Source organism: Oncorhynchus keta, chromosome 35, assembly GCF_023373465.1.
Source record: "Oncorhynchus keta strain PuntledgeMale-10-30-2019 chromosome 35, Oket_V2, whole genome shotgun sequence".
NCBI lineage: Eukaryota > Metazoa > Chordata > Actinopteri > Salmoniformes > Salmonidae > Oncorhynchus > Oncorhynchus keta.
This window is the reverse complement of record NC_068455.1, coordinates 29,359,542-29,387,456: the sequence shown is the minus strand read 5'-3', so window position 1 is coordinate 29,387,456 and position 27,915 is coordinate 29,359,542. Positions and strand designations below refer to the sequence as shown.

General features: G+C 42.0%; 1 protein-coding gene across 2 annotated transcripts; it reads right to left on the bottom strand.

Annotated features, from left to right (window-relative positions):
- Nucleotides 1-50: 50 nt before the first annotated feature.
- LOC118368276 (E3 ubiquitin-protein ligase pellino homolog 2) lies at nt 51-27,915 on the bottom strand. Of its 2 annotated transcripts, XM_035752254.2 has the most exons (6): nt 27,577-27,915; nt 16,845-16,974; nt 9,372-9,473; nt 4,891-5,088; nt 4,420-4,608; nt 51-4,221 (listed from the first exon to the last, which is right to left on the bottom strand). In XM_035752254.2, the coding sequence occupies exons 1-6, from the start codon at nt 27,651-27,653 to the stop codon at nt 3,643-3,645; spliced, it is 1,275 nt and encodes a 424-aa protein (XP_035608147.1). In that variant the 5' UTR covers nt 27,654-27,915; the 3' UTR covers nt 51-3,642. The 2 variants fall into 2 exon arrangements, with proteins under 2 accessions (XP_035608147.1, XP_035608148.1); XM_035752255.2 differs by lacking the exon at nt 9,372-9,473.

Below are 27,915 nucleotides of genomic sequence, written 5' to 3'. Positions count from 1 at the left end.
CGTGTAGTGAGATCCTACACAGAACTGAAACCAAACAAAGACAAGCAACATTGTTTTAAACAAATGTTTTATTTTTGCAAGTAGGCTTTGGGAGCATCAGTGTAGGCTATGACCTGGTTACAGAGTTCAGAGACAAAATGCACTGAACAGGTTGTAGAGTGAACAACAGGACCCCTCCACCATTGCAGCAGGAAGATGTTTGGGGATGGGGTGCTGCATTTCTTTCAGAGACGTGCTACAATCGGTCCATTATCACAGGACTGGTAAAGGCCCAGTGCACTACTTTAGTGAGACATTTTGTTAGTTTTTTGTTGCGTTCTGATTTTTCAGGGGGTGCTACAGCACCCTCAGCACCCTTACTTCCCACAGCTATGCCTCCCAAGTATTCAGGGAGGAATGTTTGTGCTACATTACAGCTGTTCCAGAGCAGGGTCTTTATATGCGTACTGTCAGCACTGACTGGGCACAGTGGGGGGAATACTAGTGTAAGATACCCTTCCTTTACACTGCTACTCAGCACCTGTTATGTCACCACATCTGTCCTACTGTTAGCTTCATACTACCAAGGTCATGTCTTTACCCTCCAGACTGGAGGGGGAACTGCTGCAGTCCACCAACAAAGGAGGACACACTACTTCTGTACTGTATCTGAGCCCATGTGCATTGTAGAGACACACGTGATATGTCACTATATTATTTGGCTTCTTAGTGTAGCTGAAAAGAATAGCTCTCTTACAACATATTCATTAATTATGCAACTTGTACATAGCTACAGTAAGAACACTTACCATTTCAGGATCATGATACTCACTATTCTTACCCATTAATACAGTGGTGGTTTGTATACAGTACCAGTCAAAAGGTTAGAGACACCTACTCATGCCAGGGTTTCTTTATTTGAACTATTTTCTGGTAGAATAGTGAAGAAATCAAAACTATGGAAGAACACATGGAATCATGTAACCAAAAGTGTTTTTTTTTATTTGAGATTCTTCAAAGCAGCCACCCTTTGTCTTGATGACAGCTTTGCAAACTCTTGGCATTCTCTCAACCAGCTTCATGAGGTAGTTACCTGGAATGCATTTCAATTAACATGTGTGCCTTGGAAAGTAATTCCACTATTTAACTTTTAACTTCTTAATGAGTTTGAGCCAATCAGTTGACCAAGTCCATATTTGTTATTTTTGTATATTTTTTAAACCTTTATTTAACTCGGTAAGTCAGTTAAGAACAAATTATTATTTTCAGTGACGGCCTAGAAACAGTGGGTTTGAACAGCCTGTTCAGGGGCAGAACGACAGATTTGTCGCTCGGGGATTTGAACTTGCAACCTTCCGGTTACTAGTCCAACGCTCTATCCACAAGGTTACCCTGCCGCCCCATATTATGGCGAGAACAGCTCAAATAAGCAAAAGAGAAACAACAGTCCATCATTACTTTAAGACATGAAGGTCAGTCAAGGCAGAAAATTAAGAGCCTTGAACGTTTCTTCAAGGACAGTCACAAAAACCTTCAAGCGCCATGATGAAACTGGCTCTCATGAGGACCGCCACAGGAAAGAAAGATCCAGAGTTACCTCTGCTGCAGAGGACAAGTTCATTAGAGTTACCAGCCTCAGATTGCAGCCCAAATAAATGCGTCAGAGTTCAAGTAACAGACACATCTCAATATCAACTGTTGAGGAGAAAAGCATTCCAGGTTAAGCTGGTTGAAAGAATGCCAAAAGTGTGCAAAGCTATCAAGCTATCTTTTTTGGTTTCTACAGGATTCCATAAGTGTTATTTAAATATTTTTGTATGTCTTTGAATGAGTAAGTGTCCAAACTTTTGAACGGTACTATATGTTGAGCTTACACTCTACATACATGGGTAGTCACAACTAGCCCGCATCGACAAAGAGTGCATTTGATGTGATTCAAATTCTTTAGTGTCAACTAAATTTCCACCGCACAGCCCAACTACAACATAATATCTTATCCATTCATACCCATTTGGCCCACTTGATCCATCTCCACAATTGGATTTGCTAAATTTGGCGTTGGCACATGATAATATCCTTATTATCCTTGTGATAATGAGTACAAACAAATAGCTTTGACAGTCATCCTGAACTAGATTTGTATTCTACAATAGCAGTTAGGGTTTTCATTTGCGTACATTAACACTTTGCGTTGCAGGAAGCAGTTGTTGCATCAGAGAGAAAACACTTATTTTATATTTGGTATAATCCATCAATGCTGCAGTGACTGTGCCCAGGTTTGGGAACATACAAATCATTGGATAAAACCCAGCATGAGATAAAGCTACACATTCAACAGTGCACACTGAGTATGGGACAAGACCAAAGAAAGCTCACAGGTGTGTGTTGATGTGTGAGTGAGTTACACTTTCAAAAGTTAATCTATTTCACAAGAGTTGACAAAGGCCTTACTGATATCACGAGACACCCGAGTTTTACAGTATATTAAGAAGGAACAGACCTAGCCATTCAGCGAAGCAATTGCATAATTTAGGCTAACGTGCCAATGGTGAGGAAAATAGGTATTTTAATAGATTCATTGTCATGACCCACAAGGTTGATGCCAGCGGCCTGTTGTTGCCTTTTGGTGGTTACGTCAAGGGACTAATGTCTCCGTATGAGCCGGAGTTGACACATTCAAGCACACCCATGTGATCCAACCTACATGCACATAATAGTTACACAAGAGAAAAATATATTAACATTTTCATTAAAATAAAAAAATAAAAAAAACTGTACACCTCAGTGTAGTAAAATATTTCTTAACAAAAGAATAAAAGATGGAAAATATTCTGTGGGTTAAATTTCTTTATACTTTATGTAAAACTCTCCCCTCCCTTAATAACCCTCAACAAAACAGCTTTTTTCATTTAGTAAAAATATTCCCAGGGTTTTACTGGGAGCCCCAGGCACTGGAATATATCTCTGTACAAGAGGAGAGAAAAACACTTGTTTTCTTTTAAGGACCTGTTCTCTGAACAGAACAGAGTTCAGCTCACCTCTGGAAAGGCTAAATGTTCTGGATACCATTAAAAACCAGATAAGAGCTGAGGAGCCAATGGGGAGCATTTAACTAGTTACCCATGAACCTTGCTGGCTCGCTCGGTCCTCCTCCCAGCCAACAGTCCAGCTGTCTGGCTCTGTGAAAATCATGCACCTCAGGCCCACCATGAACCCACCCCACCCAACTCCCACATACCCTAAACTAAACCTACTCTCTGTAATCTCTACACGTTTTGTAGCCCTTCTACTTGAAATGAGCAGCCATTTTAGCTTGCACAGTCCAGAGAGTTAGCTCAGTTGAGTTGAAAGCTGATGGCTGGCAGCTAAAGAGTATGATGGTTTCTGTGGTTGTGCCTTAGGTCCACATCGCTGTGTGTACACTACGCCAGCGGCCATCGAGAGGACCAGAAGCCCAAACCAAACACTATGTAATGGACCACTGCCTTCAGGCCCATCTCCACAGAAACGTGGAACACACTGTTGTAGTACACCATCAACCTTGTGAAGCGTTTCTCCCCTTTACAGTCGGTGATAAAAAACAAAGCACTAAATAGTCTGAACAGTTTCACAGCATGTTGGTCCTCCTGCCTCGTTCTTTCCCCCACCCCAGGGCCCTGCAGCTCAGTCAATGGGGCCCTGGAAGATGAGCTTGGCACAGCCCTGGGTGAGGCAGAGCTGGGTGGCACAGAATGGGCAGGCGGCGTGGAAGGCGTGGGTGCCATGGGGCAGAGGGATCTCCGCCCAGTACTTTGCCGACTTCTCTGAGCACACGTGTCCGCACGGCACAAAGGCGTGTGTGGGGGCGCCCACATCCACGTAGAAGGCGGGCTCACAGCCCAGCCACAGCGGCACGTAGGGGCCCACGGTCCGGCACATGGGGCACTCCCGCTGGGCGCTGGGCTCCTGTTCCGAGCGGTGGCCCCAGTTGTGGTAGCCGTGCACGTGGCCACAGGCCAGGTAGACCCAGGGCTGCTTGTCCTCCAGGGAGGAGAGGGCGCGGCTGCGCTGCATGCTGGGGAAAGCCAGGGTGTTGAGGCCCACAGGGCACTGGGGGCGCGCTGCGTTGATCTCCTGCCGCAGGGCCTCCAGGTGCTTCTGGGTGGGTGTGTGGAAGAGGCCATCAGCTGTGCGCCACAGCAGGGTGGCGCCACATAGGTCTACCAGGGAACCGTCCTGCAGCACGTTGCTCTCACACTCCACCTGCAGGGGGCAACGCAGCACACACAGCTCCATTAGGTTACACTGGGCTCAACACTGACAGCTGGGTTAGAGCACTAAGTCTATGGAAACTACGGTTTTAAGAGTATACGCTATGATGTTGAATGCTCTGATATTTTTTAATGGTTCTTTATTTTCCCTAAATTAGGGTAATGGTGGAGCATCATCAGTGTTACTGACCAGTTTGCCGCGGGTCTGAGCAGAACGGGTCTCTCTCAGGGTGTAAACATCCCCACACACAGAGATCTCCCTCCATACACCCGGTTTGGACTCCTCTGTGAACCCACCCCTGGGGTGCATCACCAGCACTCCATTGGTTGTCAGCCCGTCCATGTGACCATCCGGGTTCTTCCACTTGGCGGCTTTTTCCTGAGGATAAGACAAGGGGAAAGTCAAACAGTGGTGGGCTTACATAACACTGGTGCTAGTATAAATTGTGTGCTAATCTAGTTTATTCTGTCTGGAACGCTAGACAAGCACTTGCGAACCAGGCTTAGATTCTTAGGAGGAAAACAAGAGAAAGTAAAAACATGCTAGAAGTGTTCCATTGTGCATTATTGTCATAAAATGCTAATAAAGACAATCTGAATACCAATTAACCTAGGGGACATTCCTAACCCTGGGACAGCCCCCCCGTGAGCCCAGTCTTACCCCCAGGAAGATGTTCTTGGAGGAGTCAAAGCCAGCAGCATAGATGCGGGCGGTGTAGGGCAGGACCCTCTCACAGACGACACGACAGGCGAAGCGCGAGATGGTGCTCTGGGTGATGGGCGTCTCCTCTCCCTCCTGACCCCCAGACACAGTGTCCGTCACCACAAAGTCTATGGGACTCTCTGTGGAGCGGCCAATCTGCAGGACAATATAGTCAGCCCAGATTACAACAGACACCTGCACCATTAGGGTCTGAACATCCATTTGTAAAAGGTGATTTAGAAAGTGTTTGTTTTTAGGGCAGTGCCTGCGTTCATGGGCTATTTGCTTAATAAATAATAAAAACAGTATGATCAGATGCTGCCAGCACCAGAGATCGCACAATAAAATAAATAAATAATAATAATGAATGAGAGGATGTCAATGAATGCTCCATAGCCAGGATGAACAGTGAATGTCTCAACATATAGTCCTCCATCAGCTAGCTAAGGATGCTATGTTTAATCAAACAAGGTCACAAACCAATAGAATTTGTATGCATTGTAATACAATAAGATACGGATTAAATAATGATAGATCAATTTGAGCTTCACACAGAAAAGGAAATGCTTTTCCGTCTTTCATTTTGTTTCAATTTTTGTCCTTGTTTAAAATGTCTCTTTTTTGTGTGTGGCATTTTTAATGATGATTATACAGACAGAACAAGTAGAGGGAAAAACACACGGATCTCCTCCCAGATCGAACCCAAACCAACCCCCCACATGCTCCAACAAGACCACACCCTAAAACCAGGCATGATATAGAATTTCAGTAATATCATTTTTTAGAGTGAGTAAGTAGAGTAAAAATAGTGATACAAATTTTAAATTAGGGTTAGTTTATGGAGATGTGAAATTAGCTGGTCCATGTCTTCTTCAAAGGATATGAAAGGTAGCCAGATATTATAAAATGTAGTTGCAGATCCCCTAACGGAGCAGCACATTTTCTATAGCTTGAGATGTTGCATGCCTTCCTTTATCCAATCGTTAAAAATACGAGGAAACCGATCCTTCCACTTAAATAGCATAAGACGTCTACCTAGAAGAGTAGTAAATTACCAGCATGTTGCCCATAGAACTGTTCAGAGGGGGCCTCCTATGGTGCCACTCCGAATAATGACCGTTTCATCAATCTACACACAATACCATATAATGATGAAGCAAACAACTTTGAGAACATTTTGCTAATTGAAATATCACATTTACATAAGTATTCAGACCCTTTACTCAGCACTTTGTTGAAGCACCTTTGGTAGCGATTAAAGCCTCGAGTCTTGTTGGGCTGAGCCACCAGCTCTAGGAAGAGTATTGGTGGTTCTAAACTTCTTCCATTTAAGAATGATGGAGGCCACTGTGTTCTTGGTGACCTTCAATGCTGCAGAATTGTTTTGATACCCTTCCCCAGGTCTGTGCCCTGACACAATCCTGTCTTGGAGCTCTACGGACATTTTCTTCGACCTCAATGCTTGGTTTTTTTAATACTTTTGTTTTCGCTTTGTCATTATGGGGTATTGTGTGTAAATTAATGAGGAAAGTGTTTGAATATTGCTGTAACAAAATGTGGAAAAAGGGGTCTGGATACTTTCCGAAGGCACTATAGGTCTCTCCAGTATCTTAGAAAATGTCTCATTGTTATCCAGAAATCTGTCGATGTCGGGCACTTCCAAAACACAGCAATAAAGTAGCAGAAGCCTCCTTACGTCGGTCACAAGTGGGATGGATCTGGTCTAATCTAGGATATCCTTTGACCAATGCAGACGATTAACTATTTTTAATTGAATTACAGCATGTCTTAGACATCTAGGTGAACAATGGATTCTTTGAAGCACACTCATATGAAAGTTGTTCACGTAAATCCTCTTCCCATTGGTTATTAAGAGTCCAGGGATTCCAGAGTGTACAAGTTTAATAACGTATAGATCATCAACTAGATTCAGCCACGGGCCAATTTTTTCTGGAGCGGACGGTCGGGGGCGGAGCATAACTGCAAATTGACTGCAAGAAGCCCAAACAGATACAGTGGGGAGAACAAGTATTTGATTCCCTGCAGATTTTCCTACTTACAAAGCATGTGGAGGTCTGTCATTTTTATCATAGGAACACTTCAACTGTGAGACGGAATCTAAAACAAAAATCCAGAAAATCACATTATGATTTTTAAGTAATTAATTTGCAGTTAAAACATTAGTATTGTGTTGTTTAAAAATGAATATGAACTTATTTTCTTCACATTATTCGAGGTCTGACAACACTGCATCTTTTTTGTTATTTTGACCAGTTGTCATTTTCTGCAATAAATGCTCTAAATTACTATATTTATATTTGGGAGAAATGTCAGTAGTTTGTAGAATAAAACACGTACCTATAAAATTTAAAACCAGAGAAACTGATAATTTTGCAGTTTTTTCCAGGAAAAAATTAAGAGACCTGCAAAATTATCAGATAGTGGCGTTATAACTTATCTTATTTATCAAAAGGTTTTCGAAGAGAGGGCTTAGAGAATAAAGTCTCACTCTATGCGGATGACATGCTATTATATCTATGTCATCCATCCGTGAGAGTTTATTCTCTAAGCCCTCTCTTGGAAAACTTTTGATAGTGGCGTTATAACGTATTGCGATGGCAAACAGCTGACGAACCCGGTCTTGTCCCACGTTAAAGAGAACCTTTCATCCTATTATTTGTGCGTACTGCAGCCATAGGAGTAAAGGACTTTGATCCAGGATAAAACATTTGGATCAAATCCAAATTGTTTGAGAGTATAAAAAAGATAAACCCCTTCCACCTAATCAAATATCTCTGGAGCGTCAGATGAATCGGGATTATAAAGTATATTATAAAGACGTTCAATGTTGACAAAAAAAGAGGATTTTAAAATGAAGCCAGTTTTTATTTCACCTTTATTTAACTAGGCAAGTCAGTTAGGAACTAATTATTATTTTCAATGACTGCCAAGGAAAAAAGTGAGTTAACTGCCTTGTTCAGGTGCAAAACGATAGATTTTACCTTGTCAGCTCAGGGATTCGATCTTGCAACCTTTTGGTTACTAGTCCAACGCTCTAACCACTAGGCTACCTGCCACCCAGAGTTTGATCTGTAGAGATAATGGAGGGAAGGACTGATTCAAAACGGTGGGCAAGCATCTATAACGTCGCATTTTAATAAAGAAATTGGCCTATATGAAACATACAATATATATTTTTTAAATTAGAAAATTGAAATACATGCCTGTCTCGTTGTTTTTTTAATTATTATTTAACTAGGCAAGTCAGTTAAGAACACATTCTTATTTGCAATGATTGCCTAGGAACAGTGTGCCTAGGAACTGCCTTGTTCAGGAGCAGATCAACAGATTTTTATTTGCCTTGTCTGCTCGGGGATTCGACCTGGCAACCTTTCAGTTACTGGCCCAACGCTCCAGTAGGCTACCTGCCGGGTAAAAAATATGAGGAGAATGAATCCTCAAATATGGAACGCAAGAGAGGAAAAAGTTGACCTGAGAAAATTTGTTAAGAAATCCACCGGGCCCAGAGGATTTATCACACTGCATAGATTTAATTGCCAACATAATCTCTTCTACAGAGAAATGTTCTGCCAATTCAGCAGCTACAGTATCTCAGGTTCAACTGTGGGAATATCTAAGTTCTAAAAGAAAGTCTTGAATAAGGTAGCGTTACCAGAAAATTCCAAAATGTATAATTGTGAGTGAAAGTTAAAGCATGAACTAATCTCTAAATGTTCAATACATCTCTTACCCAGCTCGTCATTTATCTCCGGTATGGTTTGATTCACGGTTCTCTGACACAGCTGGTGTTCTCACATTATCCCTAATTTCTTTCCATGTTCATCATTTTGGTATCGCGATTTACGATTTTCAGTTTGTAGAGTTGAAGATCAAAACTGTCTGAAGTGTCAAACGTTGTTTTAGTAGGCCAACATTTGTCCCCGAGTGGATTTTAAACAGCTCTCTGCTGGGTATGGCTTCTTTTTAACTTACTGCCATTTGTAGACACAGACACAATAAAGGTTAGAATGTAAAGCGAGTCTGCAGCAGTAGAACGTCTCCCTAGTGGGAGTGGAGAGGTCTCTGTGCTGTAGATTAACGCTAGGGGGAGAACAGTGTGCAGAACAGAACATGTGTTCACTTGAGGGAAGGAGAGTGGGGAGAAGAGAAAGTGGGGCAGACGGTCACAGAGAGACCACAGTGCTATAGAAACACTGCCCAGCTTCGTAGCAAACAATTCCATGAGGAAGACAGAGACTTCTTTAAAGATTTAAATAAAACAGACCAGAGTTTGTTTAAAAATGCATTAACACGAAATGTATATTACTAAGCAGATTGCCTTATAAACTTATGGTTTGAGGGTTTTCAGTAAAATGGACAATGAAATGTACATAATCTGATAAATTTAGACCAATGAATATTGGAACGGACAGACTAACCTGAAACATGTCTGTGTCTTTGTCATGGCAGTATTCCACCACTACTGTCTGGTTCCTGGACAGAGTGTAGGAAATACTGTGCTGCCCTTTGCAGTTCACCGCCTGAAACAACAGCAGAAGATCAACAGATGCATTCTACACGTGCATAGAATGGACTGATAGTAACAGTTCTTACATTGAAACTCTTAATAGGATATTAAGTCATTTGCAAATTACAATAATGTATGAGCTCCTTACTAATGAAATCATACAAACCTATTGAAACAAAGGGCTTCTTCAGTGCTATAAAAGGTGATCAAATCAAATATTTTGTCACATGCGCCAAATACAACAGGTGTAAACCTTATGAAATGCTTACTTACAAGCCCTTAACCAACAATGCAGTTAAGAAAAATATTTATGAAATTAACTAAAGTAAAAAAATAAAAGAGCAACAAAATAACAAGGCTATATACAGGGGGTAACAGTAGCAAGTCAATGTGCGGGGGTACAGGTTAGTCAAAGTAATATGTACATGTAGGTAGGGGTAAAGTGATAATAAACAGTGAGTAGCAGCAGCGTAAAAACAAAGGGGGGGAAAATCAATGCAAATAGTCCGGGTAGCCATTTGATTAGCCGTTTGGTTAGGTAACCATTTAATTAGTCTTAACAGGGGGTAGAAGACAAAAACAAATAGGAGTCGGGACAGTACTACTCAGAACGGAAAAGTAGGGATCAGTGTTCCTGAGATTGAACACTTCCATTACAGTGACCATGAACAGGCCTCTAGGCTCAGTCAACAAAGGCCAGGCTATCAGCTGAGCTTCATGAAGGGGGATTCATTTCAAGCAACCCAGCCCTGCCGCCACCCAGCCCATCCACTAAATCGGAATCTAAATTCCATTTCCCCTAACAGCTCCATCACGTGAGCAAAGGAGAGGTAAAAGTGGGGCACTCACGATTGCTGTATTGTGCAGCTGCAGAGAATTTTTTTTTTTAAGTAAAAAAATATTTAAAAAATTTAAAAAAAAGATCCTGTAGCGAGACATACAGGGGCTTGTCTTAACACAAAGCACACTGCTAACATCCATCCACCGGTGTCCGTCTGGGCTCAGATACAGTTTATACTCTCAGTCACAGCCCTCCCACTACGCTAGGCACGGTCTACATACGAGCCACACTACGGGGGTCTGCAGGAGTAAGAAACCATGATAGAGTTAACATTTTCAACAGAACATTTGGTTCTCCTTTTGGATTTCTAAAGTCCCACGCAACCAAATGAGATCTGGAGAACGAAGTAGCCTAAACCGTATGTTAGGGAACACCCAAAGGAACACACACGCGGACAGACCCCTCTAATTGAGATCAAGTGGGCAGATTAGAGAGCAATCAGGGCAGGATTTGAATAGGAGTCTGGCAATGGCAGAGATCCTCATTATCTACTAGAGTGTGCATAGCCCCACTCACTCAGTCAGTCAGCTTTCTCATTATGTTCACATGGCGTGTGTGTCTTGAGTGAAAAACACATTCCTGCTGAGTGAGAGGAGGCATCGGGGGACACACACGGATATCCATAATAGTTGCCCTCTCAAATAGAACTCTGTGCTGGCTCAAGGACGATAGGTATGTTGAACTCATTCACTGACACCAGTGGTAGGCTACGGAGGGCCACAAAAAGGAGAATTTCAAAACAAGGTTCCCTTTCTTGCCTGCCAGAAAGAACAGCCATTTCATCTCTGTTTACAGCTGTGAACGGAAGGTCAGCCAACTGCAACAACTTCCTCCTCACTTCACCCACTAAACCAAGCTTAATACAGGCCCTGATACCTGGGTGATAGCAGAGGGAAAGGGGGGGGGTAATAAAGCCCCATCAATATAAAACATACAGTACATGACGACCTACATAAACCTAACTTGTTCTGATGTGGTGTGTCATGTAGGGCTGTCTCTGACTCAAAACTTTGTCAAATGAGAATCTAGAATCTGGTCGAAATTTTAAAACATACATTTTTCCAGAGACACATCCTGTGTGTTTTAATCAAATCAACGAAATGCACTGAGCTCATCTGATTCTTTAAGCGCTATGCTTGATTAAATAATGACACACAAATGACTAGAGGGAGCCCGACCGCAATTAATTTGATTATGCCAGGCCCAGACTTGCTGTGCTGTGTAAAAAAAGAAAATGACTGTGACTAGCACCAGTTGTCGGTCTCTCCTCCCTGCTGCAGCGACCACCACAGAACATCAAGTGTTTGTCACGCTGTTGCTGAAGCTGCAACATAATTACAGCCATTTGACTGAGAAGTTTTGTTACTGAAATCCCTCATTTGCTTAGGAAAAACATTCTATTCCCTCAACCCTTGCTCTCTTCATGTGACAAGTATGGATCACATGCACATGACCAATAAGGTCTGACTTATAGCATATCAATAAATAGGTTATAACAATCTCCGAACACATGAAGAGGACGTTACAAATAAACTCGAAATGGGAGAATGTTCACTGGTTGCTCTGTGGAATAAATTTGACTAGTTGTGGAAAATACTGGAGATCAAGACAAAGAAGGCAAGAAACAAGCACTGCATGCATATTATAGATTACAATAGCATTTTTTCTGACCATTTGGAACAATGTAAACACAAAATAAATTAAAAGCGTACCAGAAAGTCTGTTGTTTAAGACTTTATTACAGCAAAGACTAAAAACAGCCTCATGCATTTTTTATTTAACCAGGTAAGCTAGTTGAGAACAAGTTCTCATTTACAACTGCGATCTGGCCAAGATAAAGCAAAGCAGTGCGACACAAACAGAGTTACACATGGAATAAACAAGCGCACAGTCAATAACACAATAGAAAAAAAGAAAGTCTAGATACAGTGTGTGCAAATGGCGTGAGGAGGTAAGGCAATAAATAGGCCATTTTAGCGAAGTAATTACAATTTAGCAGATTAACACTGGAGTGATACATGAGCAGATGATGATGTGCAAGTAGAGATACTGGTGTGCAAAAGAGCAGAAAAGTAAATAAAAACAATATGGGGACGAGGTAGGTAGATTGGGTGGGCTATTTACAGATGGACTATGTACAGCTGCAGCGATTGGAACTGGAAGGAAAGGCAGCCAAATGAGGTGTTAGCTTTGGGGATGACCAGTGTGATATACCTGCTGGAGCGATTGCTACGAGTGGGTGTTGTTATCGTGACCAGTCAGCTGAGATAAGGCGGAGCTTTACCTAACATAGACTTATAGATGACCTGGAGCCAGTGGGTCTGGCGACAAATATGTAGCGAGGGCCAGCCGACGAGAGCATACAGGTCGCAGTGGGTGGTGGTATAAGGGGCTTTGGTAAAAAAACAGATGGCACTGAAAGACTGCATCCAATTTGCTGAGTAGAGTATTGGACGCTATTGTGTAGATGAGTGAAGGAGGCTTTGTTGCGAAATAGAAAGTAAATTCTAGATTTGATTTTGGATTGGAGAGTTTAATATGAGTCTGGAAGGAGAATTTACAGTCTAGCCAGACACCTAGGTATTTGTAGTTGTCCACATATTCCAGAACCGTCCAGAGTAGTGATGCTAGTCGGGCGGGCAGCGAACGTTTGAAAAGCAAGCATTTGGTTTTACTAGCGTTTAAGAGCAGTTGGAGGCCACGGAAGGAGTGTTGTCATTGAAGCTCGTTTAGAGGTTAGTTAACACAGTGTCCAAAGAAGGGCCAGACGTATACAGAATGGTGTCTGCATAGAGGTGGATCAGGGAATCACCCGCAGCAAGAGCGAAATCACTTTATATGTACAGAGAAAAGAGTTGGCCTGAGAATTGAACCCTGTGGTACCCCCATAGAGACTGCCAGAGGTATGGACAACAGGCCCTCCGACTTGACACACTGAACTCCATCTGCGAAGTAGTTGGTGAACCAGGCGAGGGAGTCATTTGAGAAAAGAGTGATGGACTGTGCCCTCTGCCGATAAGAATACGGTGATTGACAGAGTCGAAAACCTTGGCCAGGTTGATGAAGACGGCTGCACAGTACTGTCTTTAATCGATGGCGGTTATGATATCGTTTAGTACCTTGAGAGCGTGGCTGAGGTGCAGCCGTGACCAGCTTGGAAACTGGATTGCACAGCGGAGAAGGTACGGTGGGATTCGAAATGGTGAGTGATCTTTTAATTAACTTGGCTTTCAAAAACTTCAGAAAAAGGCAGGGCAGTATGGATATAGGTCTAAAAGTTTGGTCTAGAGCATCACCCCCTTTGAAGAGGGGGATGACCGTGGCAGCTTTCCAAACTTTAGAGATCTCGGACGATACAAAAGAGAGGTTGAACAGACTGGTAATAGGGGTTGCAACAACGGTGGCGGATAATTTTAGAAAGGGTCCAGATTGTCCAGCCCAGCTGATTTATACGGGCCCAGGTTTTGCAGCTCTTTCAGAATATCTGCTATCTGGATTTGGGTGAAGGAGAAGCAGGGGAGGCTCGGGGAAGTAGCTGCGGGGGAGAGCTATTGGCCGGGGTTGTGGTAGCCAGGAGGAAAGCATGGCCAGTCATAGAGAAATGCTTATTGAAAGTTCGATAATCATGGATTTATCGGTGGTGACCGTGTTACCTAGCTTCAGTGCAGTGGGTAGCTGGGAGGAGGTGCTATTGTTCTCCATGGACTTTAGTGTCCCAAAACTTTTTGGAGTTAGAGCTACAGGATGCAAATTTCTGTTTGAAAAAGCTAGCCTTTGCTCTCCTGACTGACTGCATGTATTGGTTCCTAACTTCCCTGAACTGTTGCATATCGCAGGGACGATTCGAATGCAAATTGTCAAAACGGAACAGTTTATTTATTGTTTACGCTAATTACTCAAGGGTCACTTTGTTATTTTATTTAAAAATAAGTATTGAAATATAGGCCTACGTAAATTACGGGACTAAGAATAAAACAGCACGTGCTCTAAGGCCTGCGGTGGTTATACTAGGCTGCTATACTAAGCCTACTAATGATATTGCTTCTTATAATGATCATAATAGTAATGATAACAACAAGGAGGGTTATTATTGTTAATAGAATTTGACAATTTGAAAGTGTAAACACCAAATAAATAACAGAGAGCCTGGTTTAATAATAAAAAAAATGTTATCAATTTTGTGAGGCTTGATGCTCACGGAATCAGTAGACTATTAAACAAACACTCAAACTGCCAATACTAGCAAGATCTGTCTTATTTCTGTAGATACACTACATGACCAAAAGTATGTGGACACTTGCTCATCAAAGATCTCATTCAAAAATCATGGGAATGAATATGGAGTTGATCCTCCCCTTTACTGCTATAACAGCCTCCACTCTGCTGGGAAGGTTTTCCACTAGATGTTGAAACATTGTTGTGGGGACTTGCTTCCACTCAGCCACAAGAGCATTAGTGAGGTTGGGCACAGATTTTGGGATTTGGCCTGGCTCGCAGTCGGCATTCCAATTCATCCCAAAGGTGTTCGATGGAGTTGAGGTCAGGGCTCCGAGCAGGACAGTCTAGTTCTTCCACACCGATCTCGATAAGCCATTTCTGTCTGGACCATGCTTTGTACACAGGGACATTGTCCTGCTGAAACAGGATAGGGCAATCCCCAAACTGTTGCCACAACATTGGAAGCACAGAATCGTCTGGAATGCCATTGTATGCTGTAGCTTTAAGATTTCCCTTCACTGGAACTAAGGGGCCTAGCTTGAACCATGAAAAACAGTCCCAGACCATTATTCCTCCACCAAACGTCACAGTTGGCATTATGCATTGGGGCGTGAAAACCCATTTCATGAAGCTCCCGACGAACAGTTCTTGTTTTGACATTGCTTTCAGAGGCAGTTTGGAACTCGGTAGCGAGAGTTGCAACCGAGGACAGACAATTTGCTTCGGCGGTCCCGTTCTGTGTGTTTGTGAGGCCTACCACTTCGCGGTTGAGCCGTTGTTGCCCCTAGACGTTTACAGTTGACAAGGGCATCTCTAGCGGGGCAGAAATTTGACAAACTGACTTGTTGGAAAGGTGACATGCTATGACGGTGCCACATTGAAAGTCACAGCTCTTCTGTAAGGTCCTTTCACTGCCAATGTTTGTCTATGAGATTGCATGGCTGTGTGCTCCATTTAATACAACTGTCAGCAAAAAGTGTTGCTGAAATAGCAACTCTACTAATTTGAAGGCGTGTGCACATACTCTGTATATATGTGTAATATATATATATATATAATTTAAAAAACCAGGCACATTTAACAGTTAAGACTATTTATTATAGACCAAATTAAGTTGGGGTTTCATCTCCTCAATTTTCCTAGACAATTAAGGCAAGAGCTGTTTTCTCGTCTTCTTACTCCACTGCTGCCTCAGCCGCATTGTTCTCAACATCAATATGCCAGTTAACTTTGCTATTATCCACATTGCAACATGGTCAGGTAAAAGGCACTAATTCAACACCGCACTGATGTTTCAGAACCGCAGACAGCGACCGCTATCAAACGTTAGAAAGCACATTTGTTATAAAATAATATTATTTTTAGTGTTGCACCATTGTCCTTAACCATATACAAATACAGTAGGACATGTCTTAAGAGTGATGGACTGTGCCCTCCCCATGGCCTCCACAATGGATTAGTCCACTCAGACAGAAACAAATCAGACATTACATTTACATTTAAGTCATTTAGCAGACGCTCTTATCCAGAGCGACTTACAAATTGGTGCATTCACCTTATGACATCCAGTAGAACAGTCACTTTACAATAGTGCATCTAAATCTTAAAGGGGGGGGGTGAGAATGATTACTTATCCTATCCTAGGTATTCCTTAAAGAGGTGGGGTTTCAGGTGTCTCCGGAAGGTGGTGACAGGTGTCTGGTACACCGTTCTTTTTTTGCAACTGCTCGACTAAAGAAATCTTGGTCGACCAACAGCCTATCGACCAAACAATCGACTAAATGGGGTCAGCCCTTATGAAACAGCACAGACAAGAGCACAGTACAGTAAAGTAAACAGGCCGTCAGAGATTACACAGCCTTTATCAGCTAACGCCTCACCTTCTCCCAGTAAGAGCAACCAGCCAGCAGACTTCACAGTCAGGCTACAGGGTGGGAGACCAACACAGACTTGGGCCTGAAGCCAGAAGACGCAAACTTCAAAAAGGAGAAGTGTTCCGAAATGTGTGCTTGATTTATCTAGGAGACCAATTGCAAGAGGGCAGACATATACAGAATTGGGCAGTTTACTGGCTGCAGTCTGCAGCTTTTGTGTAGTAAATGTTACAGATCTATCAATAGAGCAGCAATATTTTCTTGACTGGGATTCCAATGTAGACACATGAAAAATCTTATTTGTGTGTAAAAATAAAAACACTTTTTAAAAAAGACTATCAACTTGATAAGTGGGGTCATAACATATTCATGAGAACTCAAGCATTAATCCAACCAATTACTTAGTTCATTCATGAATAGCCTACATGAGTAGGCTAGGTTCCTGGTTTACCTTGCTGGCCTGTGGTGTGTTGAGGATATGGACGGTGCTGGGTTTAACACCGTTGGCTTTGCTTCTCTTGTACAGGGCAAAGCGGCTTTTCCTTCGGCCCCGGTCTCCGTTCGGGAGGGATCCATTGTACCTGTCAGAAAGAAGAGGAGGAAGATGTGAGTTTTCAACATTTGAGACATGGGGAATTAATTGTCCACAAAGGGTGGGTAAACATTTGCTTCCAGGAGAGAAAAGGTCTTAGAGAATATGTTACAGAACACGCATGTCTGGAAATGTGGAATGTGCGATGAATAATAAAATGTGTTCTTGGGGTTTTAGAGAAGGGCCATTTATATCCACTTTCATTAATCCACCACCAGAAATCACATTCATTTTATTTGTGATATAAGCATCACCTTGGATTATTACTGAGTTATTACATAACGCACTTTAAATGCTTTCACTGTCTAAGCTAGCCACGATGTAGCTTGAGCTGTTGATTTACACAAGCCTGTAGCAGAGCTTTGAATGTACGTCAGGTCTCCTGCTGCCCTTTACAGGACTATCCAGACTGGTGAGGCTCTCTGACTCACATGAAGGTTCAACAGCGTAATAGCTCTACCATATTAGTCACAATAACTAGGAACCTGAAATGGCTGACTCTTAAAAACACAGGACAAAATGGCCTCATCATAACAATTGTGTGTTTCACAATTCCATCTTGGTGCACCCTTGTGATGCCCAGTCTCTCTCAGTCTGCTGTTACTACAAGCCTGGTCTGCCTGGTGAATGGAGACGCCCCTTCCAAAACATTCACTTCCACCAGCTGGCCCCTACAGCTGGGAAACTCCATGCTCTCCTCCCATCCAACACAGGCCTATCACCCACCCACAATGATCTTGCAAATAAGAGAGTTCAGACTGACACGTAGACTGAGATCACAGTATTTCAGAATGAATTATGTTCACGAAGTAAATAAGTCAACCACCTTTATTTTAATTAGTGAATGGGCTAAACAACAAACCACTACACTGTAATCCCCAAAGCCCCCTTAATACAACACTGATGCAACAGCAGCAACCCCACCCCCCATACTCCTCTGTCCTGCCCAGGCCACCTGTCCCCACAGCCAGGCAACCACATGGCCTCAGTCAGAACAGGGTAGAGCTGGTCTGCTCGACACAACCCTCTCACATGGGGAATATGTTATCTCTGCCATCACTGACTGACTGCACACGAGTACGATCAATATGAAACAAGTCACAACCGCAGTGATCAGCCCACAATCAGGCAGGATCAATTGCACTCTGTTTGCCTTCGGCAGCCACCTGTCTCTAAAGCAGTTATTGTCCTTGGTACCAGTCAATACCATTGCCTTTGTACCAGGCGATGTCAGAGAAAGGCCCTAAAAACTCCAAAGATTCCAGCCACCCAAATCATAGACTGTTCTCTCTACTACCGCACGGCAAGCAGGACCGGTGCACCATGTCTGGAACCAACAGGACACTGAACAGCTTCTACCCCCAAGCAATAAGATGGCTATAATTTTAAATAGCTACCCGGACTACAGTGAGATCCAAAATTTATTGGGACAGTGACACATTTGTTGTTTTGGCTCTGCTCTCACTTTAGATTTGAAATTAAATAACGGACTATGATGTTAAAGTGCAGAGTGTCAGCTTTACTTTGAGGTTATTTTCATCCATACATGTTGCCGTTTCAGATTATTTTGTACACAAAAATAAATGTTAAATATTGTAGTGTCATTTGGAGTCACTTTTATTTTAAATAAGAATGTTTCTAAACACTTCTACATTATGTGGACGCTAGTAGGGTTTGGGCAGTATCCAGATGTTCATATCGTCCTGTCCTCTTATCCCAGGTTTTACGTTATTACCGGTTTAGTACACAAGGGGGGCGCCAACAAAATGCATAAAAGCCCATTGGGCATCTATTAGCAGAATGCTGACAAAAGTTGCACAAGTAATATAGAATTTTCATGGAGGCTGCTAGGTAAATAAAACACTTTTTTAATAGCAAAGACATGCAGTCCAGCTCATAAAGTTATACATATACAGTGGGGCAAAAAAGTATTTAGGCCTGTAATGTTCATCATAGGTACACTTCAACTATGACAAACAAAATTAGATTTAAAAAAATCCAGAAAATCACATTGTGGGATTTTTAATGAATTTATTTGCAAATTATGGTGGAAAATAAGTATTTGGTCACCTACAAACAAGCAAGATTTCTGGCTCTCACAGACCTGTAACTTCTTCTTTAAGAGGCTCCTCTGTCCTCCACTCGTTACCTATATTAATGGCACCCGTTTGAACTTGTTATCAGTATAAAAGACACCTGTCCACAACCTCAAACAGTCACACTCCAAACTCCACTATGGCCAAGACCAAAGAGCTGTCATAGAACACCAGAAACAAAATTGTAGACCTGCACCAGGCTGGGAAGACTGAATCTGCAATAGGTAAGCAGCTTGGTTTGAAGAAATCAACTGTGGGAGCAATTATTTGGAAATAGAAGACGTACAGGACCACTGATAATCTCCCTCAATCTGGGGCTCCACGCAAGATCTCACCCAGTGGGCTCAAAATGATCACAAGAACGGTGAGCAAAAATCCCAGAACCACACGGTTCACCTAGTGAATGACCTGCAGAGAGCTGGGACCAAAGTAACAAAGCCTACCATCAGCAAGGGCATTGAAGATGAAACGTGGCTGGGTCTTTCAGCATGACAATGACAAACACACCGCCCGGGCAACGAAGGAGTGGCTTCATAAGAAGCATTTCAAGGTCCTGGAGTGGCCTAGCCAGACTCCAGATCTCAACCCCACAGAAAACCTTTGGAGGGAGTTGAAAGTCTGTGTTGCCCAGCAACAGCCCCAAAACGTCACTGCTCTAGAGGAGATCTGCATGGAGGAATGGGCCAAAATACCAGCAACAGTGTGTGAAAACCATGAAGACTTACAGAAAACGTTTGACCTCTGTTATATACCCTTTCTTGGCAACGACAAAGTATTGAGATAAATAAGTATTTGGTCAATAAAAGGTTTCTCAATACTTTGCCAATAAATTCATAAAAAATCCTACAATGTGATTTTCTGGATTTATTTCTCTCATTTTGTCAGGTTGAAGTGTACCTATGATGAGAATTACAGGCCTCTCTCATCTTTTTAAGTGGGAGAACTTGTACAATTGGTGGCTGACTAAATACTTTTTTGCCCCATTGTATAGGTAGGAGCTAACAAATGTCCTTTTTTATGATTTTGGACATTTACAAGCGAATGTGAACCACAGACATTGAGCAGCCTGTATACACGCAGTGTCTGTATGGAGTCTGGAGTCGCTAGGGCAACGGGCCTGCATGCTCTGAGAAGATGGGGAGGAGCAGACGGGCCGAGAACAGAGAGGGAAAAAAACAAGGAAATCAAAAGATAGCAGTGGCAGCTGTACAGATAACTCATTCAAAGAGCTTTGACTTCTCAAACACGACAGAAAGCCAACACAATACGATGCCCTGTCACCTTGTGTGGTGTGGCTGAATTAATAAGTTAAACTTCGGAGTCACGTTAAAGCAGAATTAGTGTTTTTCACACAGGAAAAAAAAGTTACAACACATAAGAAAGATCTTGCTGCGTTTCATAATTTCTGCTTGGCATCAGACTCAATTTGTGGTTCAGTTGCACTTCTTCCACTTGGATGAGAATACAGGAACTGGTATTCTATCAGCAGACAGCGCTCTGACTGATGTGTAGCCAGACTACATACATGGGGCGGCAGCATAGCCTAGTGGTTAGAAGGTTGGACTAGCAACCGAAAAGTTGCAAGTTCGAATCCCCGAGCTGACAAGGTACAAATCTGCGCCGGAACAAGGCAGTTAACCCACTGTTCCTAGGCCATCATTGAAAATAAGAATTTGTATTTAATTAGGCAAGTCAGTTAAGAAAAGGTCAAATAAATAAAAAAAAATACAAATATTATCCAGTAAAATGCAAGATTAACTTTAAGAAATGCAAATGGATACGTTCTTTCTATGATAAACAGAAATAAGATGGCCATGCATAGTTTTTTAAATGTATTATTGTAAGCTCACTTAGCCTACATGTGTGGCTGCCAGCCAAATAGCGTTGCACATCTGTGAAAGGAAAACTATAGTTGCAGGTCCCTGATCACTATCGAAGCAAAAAAAAAAAACACTTGACTATCGATACAAAATGCGACCCATGTCAATATACAACTGGACTCACCTGCTCCCACTTTCTCCAGTTGTGCTATCTACAAACAAACAAACGACTGGCTCAACTGTTCTGGGTACTAGAGTAAGCTTCATAATATGACAGGTGAAATGAAGAACGAAATCTTCAACTCCAAACATATTGTACAAATTGACTGCAGGTATTTACTTAAAAAGAAGCTAATAATATAAAAATGTATAGTTTCTAAATGTATTGACGCTATTTTCAAATACCCTGGTATACGGTATACCGCCAAAGCCTAGGTGCTACCATAGTTAGGGATAATCATGAATGAATAGTGAATAATGATGAGTCAGAAAGTTAGACGCACAAATATCATACCCCCAAAATGCTAACCTCCCCTATTATTGTATTGGTGAGAGGTTAGCATGTCTTACTTTTGGTCGCCTAAAACGGGGGGGGGACTATGTACAACAAGTGCTATAATTTCTAAATGGTTCACCTGATATGGATTTAAAAATACCCTCAAATGAAAGCTGAATTTCAAATCCACAGTGCTGGAGTACAGAACCGAAACAAAAACAATTGTCACTGTCCCAATAATTTTGGAGTTCACTGTATGTGCATTGGACTCATCACATACGCTGCTGCTACTGTTGCCCAGTCACTTTACCCGTATGTACACATCTATCTCAATTACTTCATACCCCCGCACATCGACTCGGTACCCTGTGAATACAGCCAAGTTATCGTTACCCATTGTGCATGTATTCCTTGGGTTGTCTTCTATTTCTCAACATTGTTGGGATGGGCATTTCACTGGTCGTAAACAGGTGTAGACTAAGCATGTGACATAAAAGTTGATCTCTCACTATCTTGATGCTACTGGGCCATAACATCTCTCCCCCACTCCAGTTAAGCCGTTTGGGGTCAGATGGGAAGACTGATAATGGGCTTGTATTTATGTACAATCTTTAAGGACAGGAAGTGAAGTGTGTAATGTCACCTGGAGCCATCTTCATCGTTGCATTAGCTGGGACAGCATCTGTGCTGTAGCTATTGTAATCCTTTTCCCTTTTGACCTGGGCCAGACAGATAGTGGATTTTGCCTTTGGATAATAGCAGGGATTAGACTAGAGACTGAGCATCCCAGTCCACCAGCCTTGACATTCACAGGAAAGAGTCATCCGCACTCCCCTAGTCACTGTGACAGAGTTGGGGGGGCTTTAGGTCACAACCAGTCCAAACTGTTACAATGTACAACAACATTTTTGGTTCATCCTCAACAGCAGACATCATCTACAGGTAGTCACCACCCTCCCGTATTGGTGGTTTGGAGGTCTGTGCTCCACCTACCCGGAGAAGTCCCAGTCGAATACAAGCTTCCCTCACAGAGCCGTTCCTAGGAGACTCACACAATGCAGTCAATAGCTTCAGTCCCACAGGCACAATGAATAGACAGAGAGAGGACTGAGGAGAGGCAGAGGCTGTATCCTGATCAATCCCTATTTTCATTCCCTAAGACCCACTCACACAGCCGGCCCGCTGCCAGGCAACGCATCTATGCCACCACCAGTTTAAGACAAACCCGTGTGAGAATGGCTATTACAAAACAGGTCTTGTATGCTCTACTTTGCACCGTTCATCTTTCTCTCAATCCTGACTAGCCTCCCAGTCCCTGCCACTGAAAAACATTCCCACAACATGATGCTGCCACCACCATGCTTCACCGTAGGGATTCAGGTCAAAGAGTTTAATATTGGTTTTATCCAGTGGTGTAAAGTATTTAAGTAAAAATACTTTAAAGTACTACTTAAGTAGTTTTTGGGGGTATTTTTGCCTACTTTTACTTTCCTATACTCCTAAAGAAAATAATGTACTTTTTACTCCATACATTTTCCTTGACACCCAAAAGTACTTGTTATATTTTGAAGGCCAAGTAGGACAGGAAAGTGGTCCAATTCATGCACTTATAAACAGAACATCCCTGGTCATCCCTACTGCCTAAGATCTGGCGGATTCACAAAATGCACATGCTTCCTTTGTAAATTATGTGCCTCTTGTTATCTGTAAATAAATAAAAATATTTTTTTAAATGGTGCCGTCTGGTTACCTTCATTTAAGTTATTTTGATAATTACATTTACTTTTCATACTTACAGTGAGGGAAAAAAGTATTTGATCCCCTGCTGATTTTGTACATTTGCCCACTGACAAATAAATTATCAGTCTATAATTTTAATGGTAGGTTTATTTGAACAGTGAGAGAATAACAAAAATCCAGAAAAGCGCATGTCAAAAATGTTATAAATTGATTTGCATTTTAATGAGGGAAATAAGTATCTGACCCCTCTGCAAAACATGACTTAGTACTTGGTGGCAAAACACTTGTTGGCAATCACAGAGGTCAGACGTTTATTTTAGTTGGCCACCAGGTTTGCACACATCTCTGGAGGGATTTAGTCCCACTCCTCTTTGCAGATCTTCTCCAAGTCATTAAGGTTGAGGCAGACGTTTGGCAACTCGAACCTTCAGCTCAATCCACCAATTTTCTATGGGATTAAGGTCTGGAGAATGGCTAGGCCACTAATGTGCTTCTTCTTGAGCCACTCCTTTGTTGCCTTGGCCGTGTGTTTTGGGTCATTGTCATGCTGGAATACCCATCCACGACCCATTTTCAATGCCCTGGCTGAGGGAAGGAGGTTCTCACCCAATATTTGACGGTACATGGCCCCGTCCATCGTCCCTTTGATGCAGTGAAGTTGTCCTGTCCCCTTAGCAGAAAAACACCCCCAAAGCATAATGTTTCCACCTCCATGTTTGACGGTGGGGATGGTGTTCTTGGGGTCATATGCACCATTCCTCCTCCTCTTCCAAACAACGGCGAGTTGAGTTGATGCCAAAGAGCTCTAGTTGTCTCTCATCTGACCACAACACTTTCACCAGTTGTCCTCTGAATCATTCAGATGTTCATTGGCAAACTTCAGACGGGCATGTATATGTGCTTTCTTGAGCAGGGGGACCTTGTGGGCGCTGCAGGATTTCAGTCCTTCATGGCGTAGTGTGTTTCCAATTGTTTACTTGGTGACTATGGTCTCAGCTGCCTTGAGATCATTGAAACTCCACAAGGTGAGATCTTGCATGGAGCACCAGGCCGAGGGAGATTGACAGTTATTTTGTGCTTCTTCCATTTGCGAATAATTGCACCAACTGTTGTCACCTTCTTACCAAGCTGTTTGGCGATGGTCTTGTAGCCCATTCCAGCCTTGTGTAGGTCTACAATCTTGTCCCTGACATCCTTGGAGAGCTCTTTGGTCTTGGCCATGGTGGAGAGTTTGGAATCTGATTGATTCTGTGGACAGGTGTCTTTTATACAGGTAACAAACTGAGATTAGGAGCACTCCCTTTAAGAGTGTGCTCCTAATCTCAGCTCGTTACCTGTATAAAAGACACCTGGGAGCCAGAAATCTTTCTGATTGAGGGGGTCAAATTCTTATTTCCCTCATTAAAATGCAAATCAATATATAACATTTTTGACATGCGTTTCTCTGGATTTTTGTTATTATTCTCGCACTCTCACTGTTCAAATAAACCTACCATTAAAATTATAGACTGATAATTTCTTTGTCAGTGGGCAAACATAGAAAATCAGCAGGGGATCAAATACTTTTTTCCCTCACTAAGTATATTTTAAACCAAATACTTTTACTCAAGTAGAATTTTACTGGGTGACTGTTGAGTAGTTTTCTATTAAAAAAGGTATCTTTACTTTTACTCAAGTATGACAATTGAGTACTTTTTCCACCACTGGTTTTATCAGACCAAATAATCTTATATTTCATGGTCTAAGTCTTTTAGGTGCCTTTTGGAAAACTCCAAGCAGGCTGTCATGTGCCTTTTACTGAGGAGAGCGTTCTGTCTGGTCACTGTACCATAAAGGCCTGATTGGAGGAGTGCTGCAGAGATTGTCCTTTTGGAAGGTTCCATCTCCACAGAGAAACTTTAGAGCTCTGTCAGAGTGACAATCGGGTTCTTGGTGACCTCTCTGACCAAGGCCCTTCTCCCCCAATTGCTCAGTTTGGCCAGACAGCCAGCTCTAGGAAGAGTCTTGGTGGTTCCAAACTTCTTCCATTTAAGAATGAAGGCCACGGTGTTCTTGGGGACTTTCAACGCTGCAGAAATGTTTTGGTACCTTTCCCAAGATCTGTGCTTTGACACAACCCTGTCTTGGAGCTCTACGGACAATTCCTTCGACCTCACGGCTTGGTTTTTGCTCTGACATGCACTGTCAACTGTGGAACCTTACATAGACAAGTGTGTGCATTTCCAATTAATGTCCAATCAATTTAATTTACCACAGGTGGACTCCAATCAAGTTGCAGAAATATCAAGGATGATCAATGGAAACAGGATGCACCTGGGCTCAGTTTCGTGTGTCATAGCAAGGGTCTGAATACTTATGTAAATAAGGTATCTGTTTTTTATTTGTAATAAATGTTTAAAAATAGGTTTTTGTAAAAACCTGTTTTTGCATTGTCTTTATGGGATATTGTGTCTAGCTCAATTTCGAGTCTCATAACAAAGGGTCTGAATACTTATTTAAAGAAGCCATTTGTTATTTTTATTACATGTGCAAAAACTTTAAAAAATGTTTTTTGCTTTGTCATTACGGGCTATTGTGTGTAGATTGAGTGAAAACATGTATTTAATCACTTTTAGAATAAGGCTGTAACGTAACAAAATGTGGAAAAGGTCAAGGGGTCTAAATACTTTCCGAATGCACTTTCCAAATGCACTGTATATTAACAAGTTCTATTTTGAAGTGATGGGTAGACCTACAGTAGCAACAGGACAGCAGCTTAAATCTACAGTCTGGGATCTGGGAATAATGGTAATTTCAATTATGGAACCATTATATTGTCCAATAATAGAATCAATGTATAAATGTACACCAAGGGAATTCTTTGTCATGCCTCATTTTAAGAGGATCAGATGGTGACAGGGATCTCAGCAGGGTCAGGCAGCCAGGGAACACCAGTCTGATGGAGGTGAGGTGTTTTATTCAGATACAACACTTTGTTCTCTCTGTGCAGCAGACACTGGACAAGCCAGATGCTATTTTAAAACAAACCTCCAAAATTGATTTCCAAACTGTATCAAGGGTTGATAGAGGCTTTTCCCAATGACACAAAACATGTCAAACAAAAATATAAGGTTCATTTTAGGCAATTGGTTAAAGGTATTTATTATGGAATTACCTTTGATTTAGCTCAGTCTTGTTAATCACAAACATATGTAATAATTATATCTTACCTAGCTTAATGACTGTGGGCATTTTCGCTGACTTTTTGTTCTAAATAGAGACGACATATTGGATTGTGTAAAATGCAGGAAACCAACTTTGGATGCACAAAACCATTCTGGGGAGGACCCCCAGACCCGCGCCACTTTATGCCCCCCACCCACTTCTACACCCAATGTGGCATCCCTGCTATCATCAATAGGTGCTAAAGGTAGTTTTAGTATCTATGAATGGTAAAACTACTTACTGTATAGCATTTCATGTATAAACAGAACAAACATGTCCACTTGTGTTTTGGATGTTCCGAAAACATGTCAGTAAGAGATTAATCAAGGAGTCTTAAATTCCCTAAATGGCATTTGTATCGATTGAGAACATAGTTGACAACTTTTTTTCTGTGGGTCGTGCTCCTGTCAGTTCAAAAAAAAAAAAGTTGTGAGCACTAAAACATTGCAACGACTTTATTGTCGCGTCATCAGTTTACATGAAAAATGTTACCAATAATAAAAAATAAAAAGAGGGTTAAAATTGGGGACGTAGAAGCAGGCCTACATTAGCCTAAGCCTGAGCCTTCATTAAAGTCGCGTGGAAACACTAGCATACTCTGATGCTATGAGAGATGACTTTATCACGTAAGCAATGCAACATGTTAGGAAAAAATTTAGGATTGGGGGATGGGGAAATCGCCACTTCCGAATTCCTCATCCGCCCTGAATCCAGTCATTACTTGCGAGCAACTTTTATTGGAACAAAAATATACAACACAGGCGCTAAAAGAACACTGTTGCAAGGTTTGGAATTCTGTGATTTACTCATATGTACTATTATCTCAAATCCTTCCACCACAATCTACACATGCATTGTGGGTTACGTTGTAAATAAATAGAACGTTTATACCGGTTCGGAAAAAGTAAATGAAAACAGATCGCTACTATACCGTTACACATTTCCGATAACGTGGGCGAGTCAAGTTCCCTGTGGCCTCTAACGATAGCAGTGTACCTATGTAAACAAACGTCTCCTATACCATCTTAATCGAAGTAACGAAAGCGTTCATTTTATTCACAGCGAAGATAACTAACTCCAGTCTGTGTTTTCAGTGCCGGAAAAAAAGTTAAATCAGTCAAACATATCCTCGACTTCTCCAACTAGACTACAAATTGTTAGCTAGCTAACCTGTTGACTTTCTAAAATACCAACACTTGTGTAACTCACTAAACGTAAGCTTTTCTTCAACTTACCCTAATACTACCAACTCCCCGTATTTTATGGGGTCTTTTGTAGGGGCGCACTGCTCCTCCTGGCTTGGTGAAAACATGAGGCTTCAATGGACAGCAGGCACCTCTCGGTCTCAATGCACTCTCTCAAATTCAGAGGGAAAAAAACACAAGGGATTCCCTACAAAGAGTGTACGCAACTGCCATTTGACTGTATATCTCGTTGCATACGTATTTACGACTATATAGAGCAGTCTTCCCTTTTAAATTAATGGAATAAAAACGTTGTTTTGTAAGGGAGTCGTAGTTAACGCAACTCGGTGGTTCAATCCGCTTTAAAAGCAGATCCAAAAACAGCCAGGA

Bases quoted from the DNA above. Each gene is read 5' to 3' on its own strand.
- LOC118368276 (XM_035752254.2), bottom strand. From the start codon at position 27,653: ATGTTTTCACCAAGCCAGGAGGAGCAGTGCGCCCCTACAAAAGACCCC. The intron at 16,975-27,576 runs GTAAGTTGAAGA...TCTTTCTGACAG, and splicing joins GGGGAGTTGGTAGTATTAGG to GTACAATGGATCCCTCCCGA. The intron at 4,609-4,890 runs GTAAGACTGGGC...TCTTATCCTCAG, and splicing joins CCAAGAACATCTTCCTGGGG to GAAAAAGCCGCCAAGTGGAA.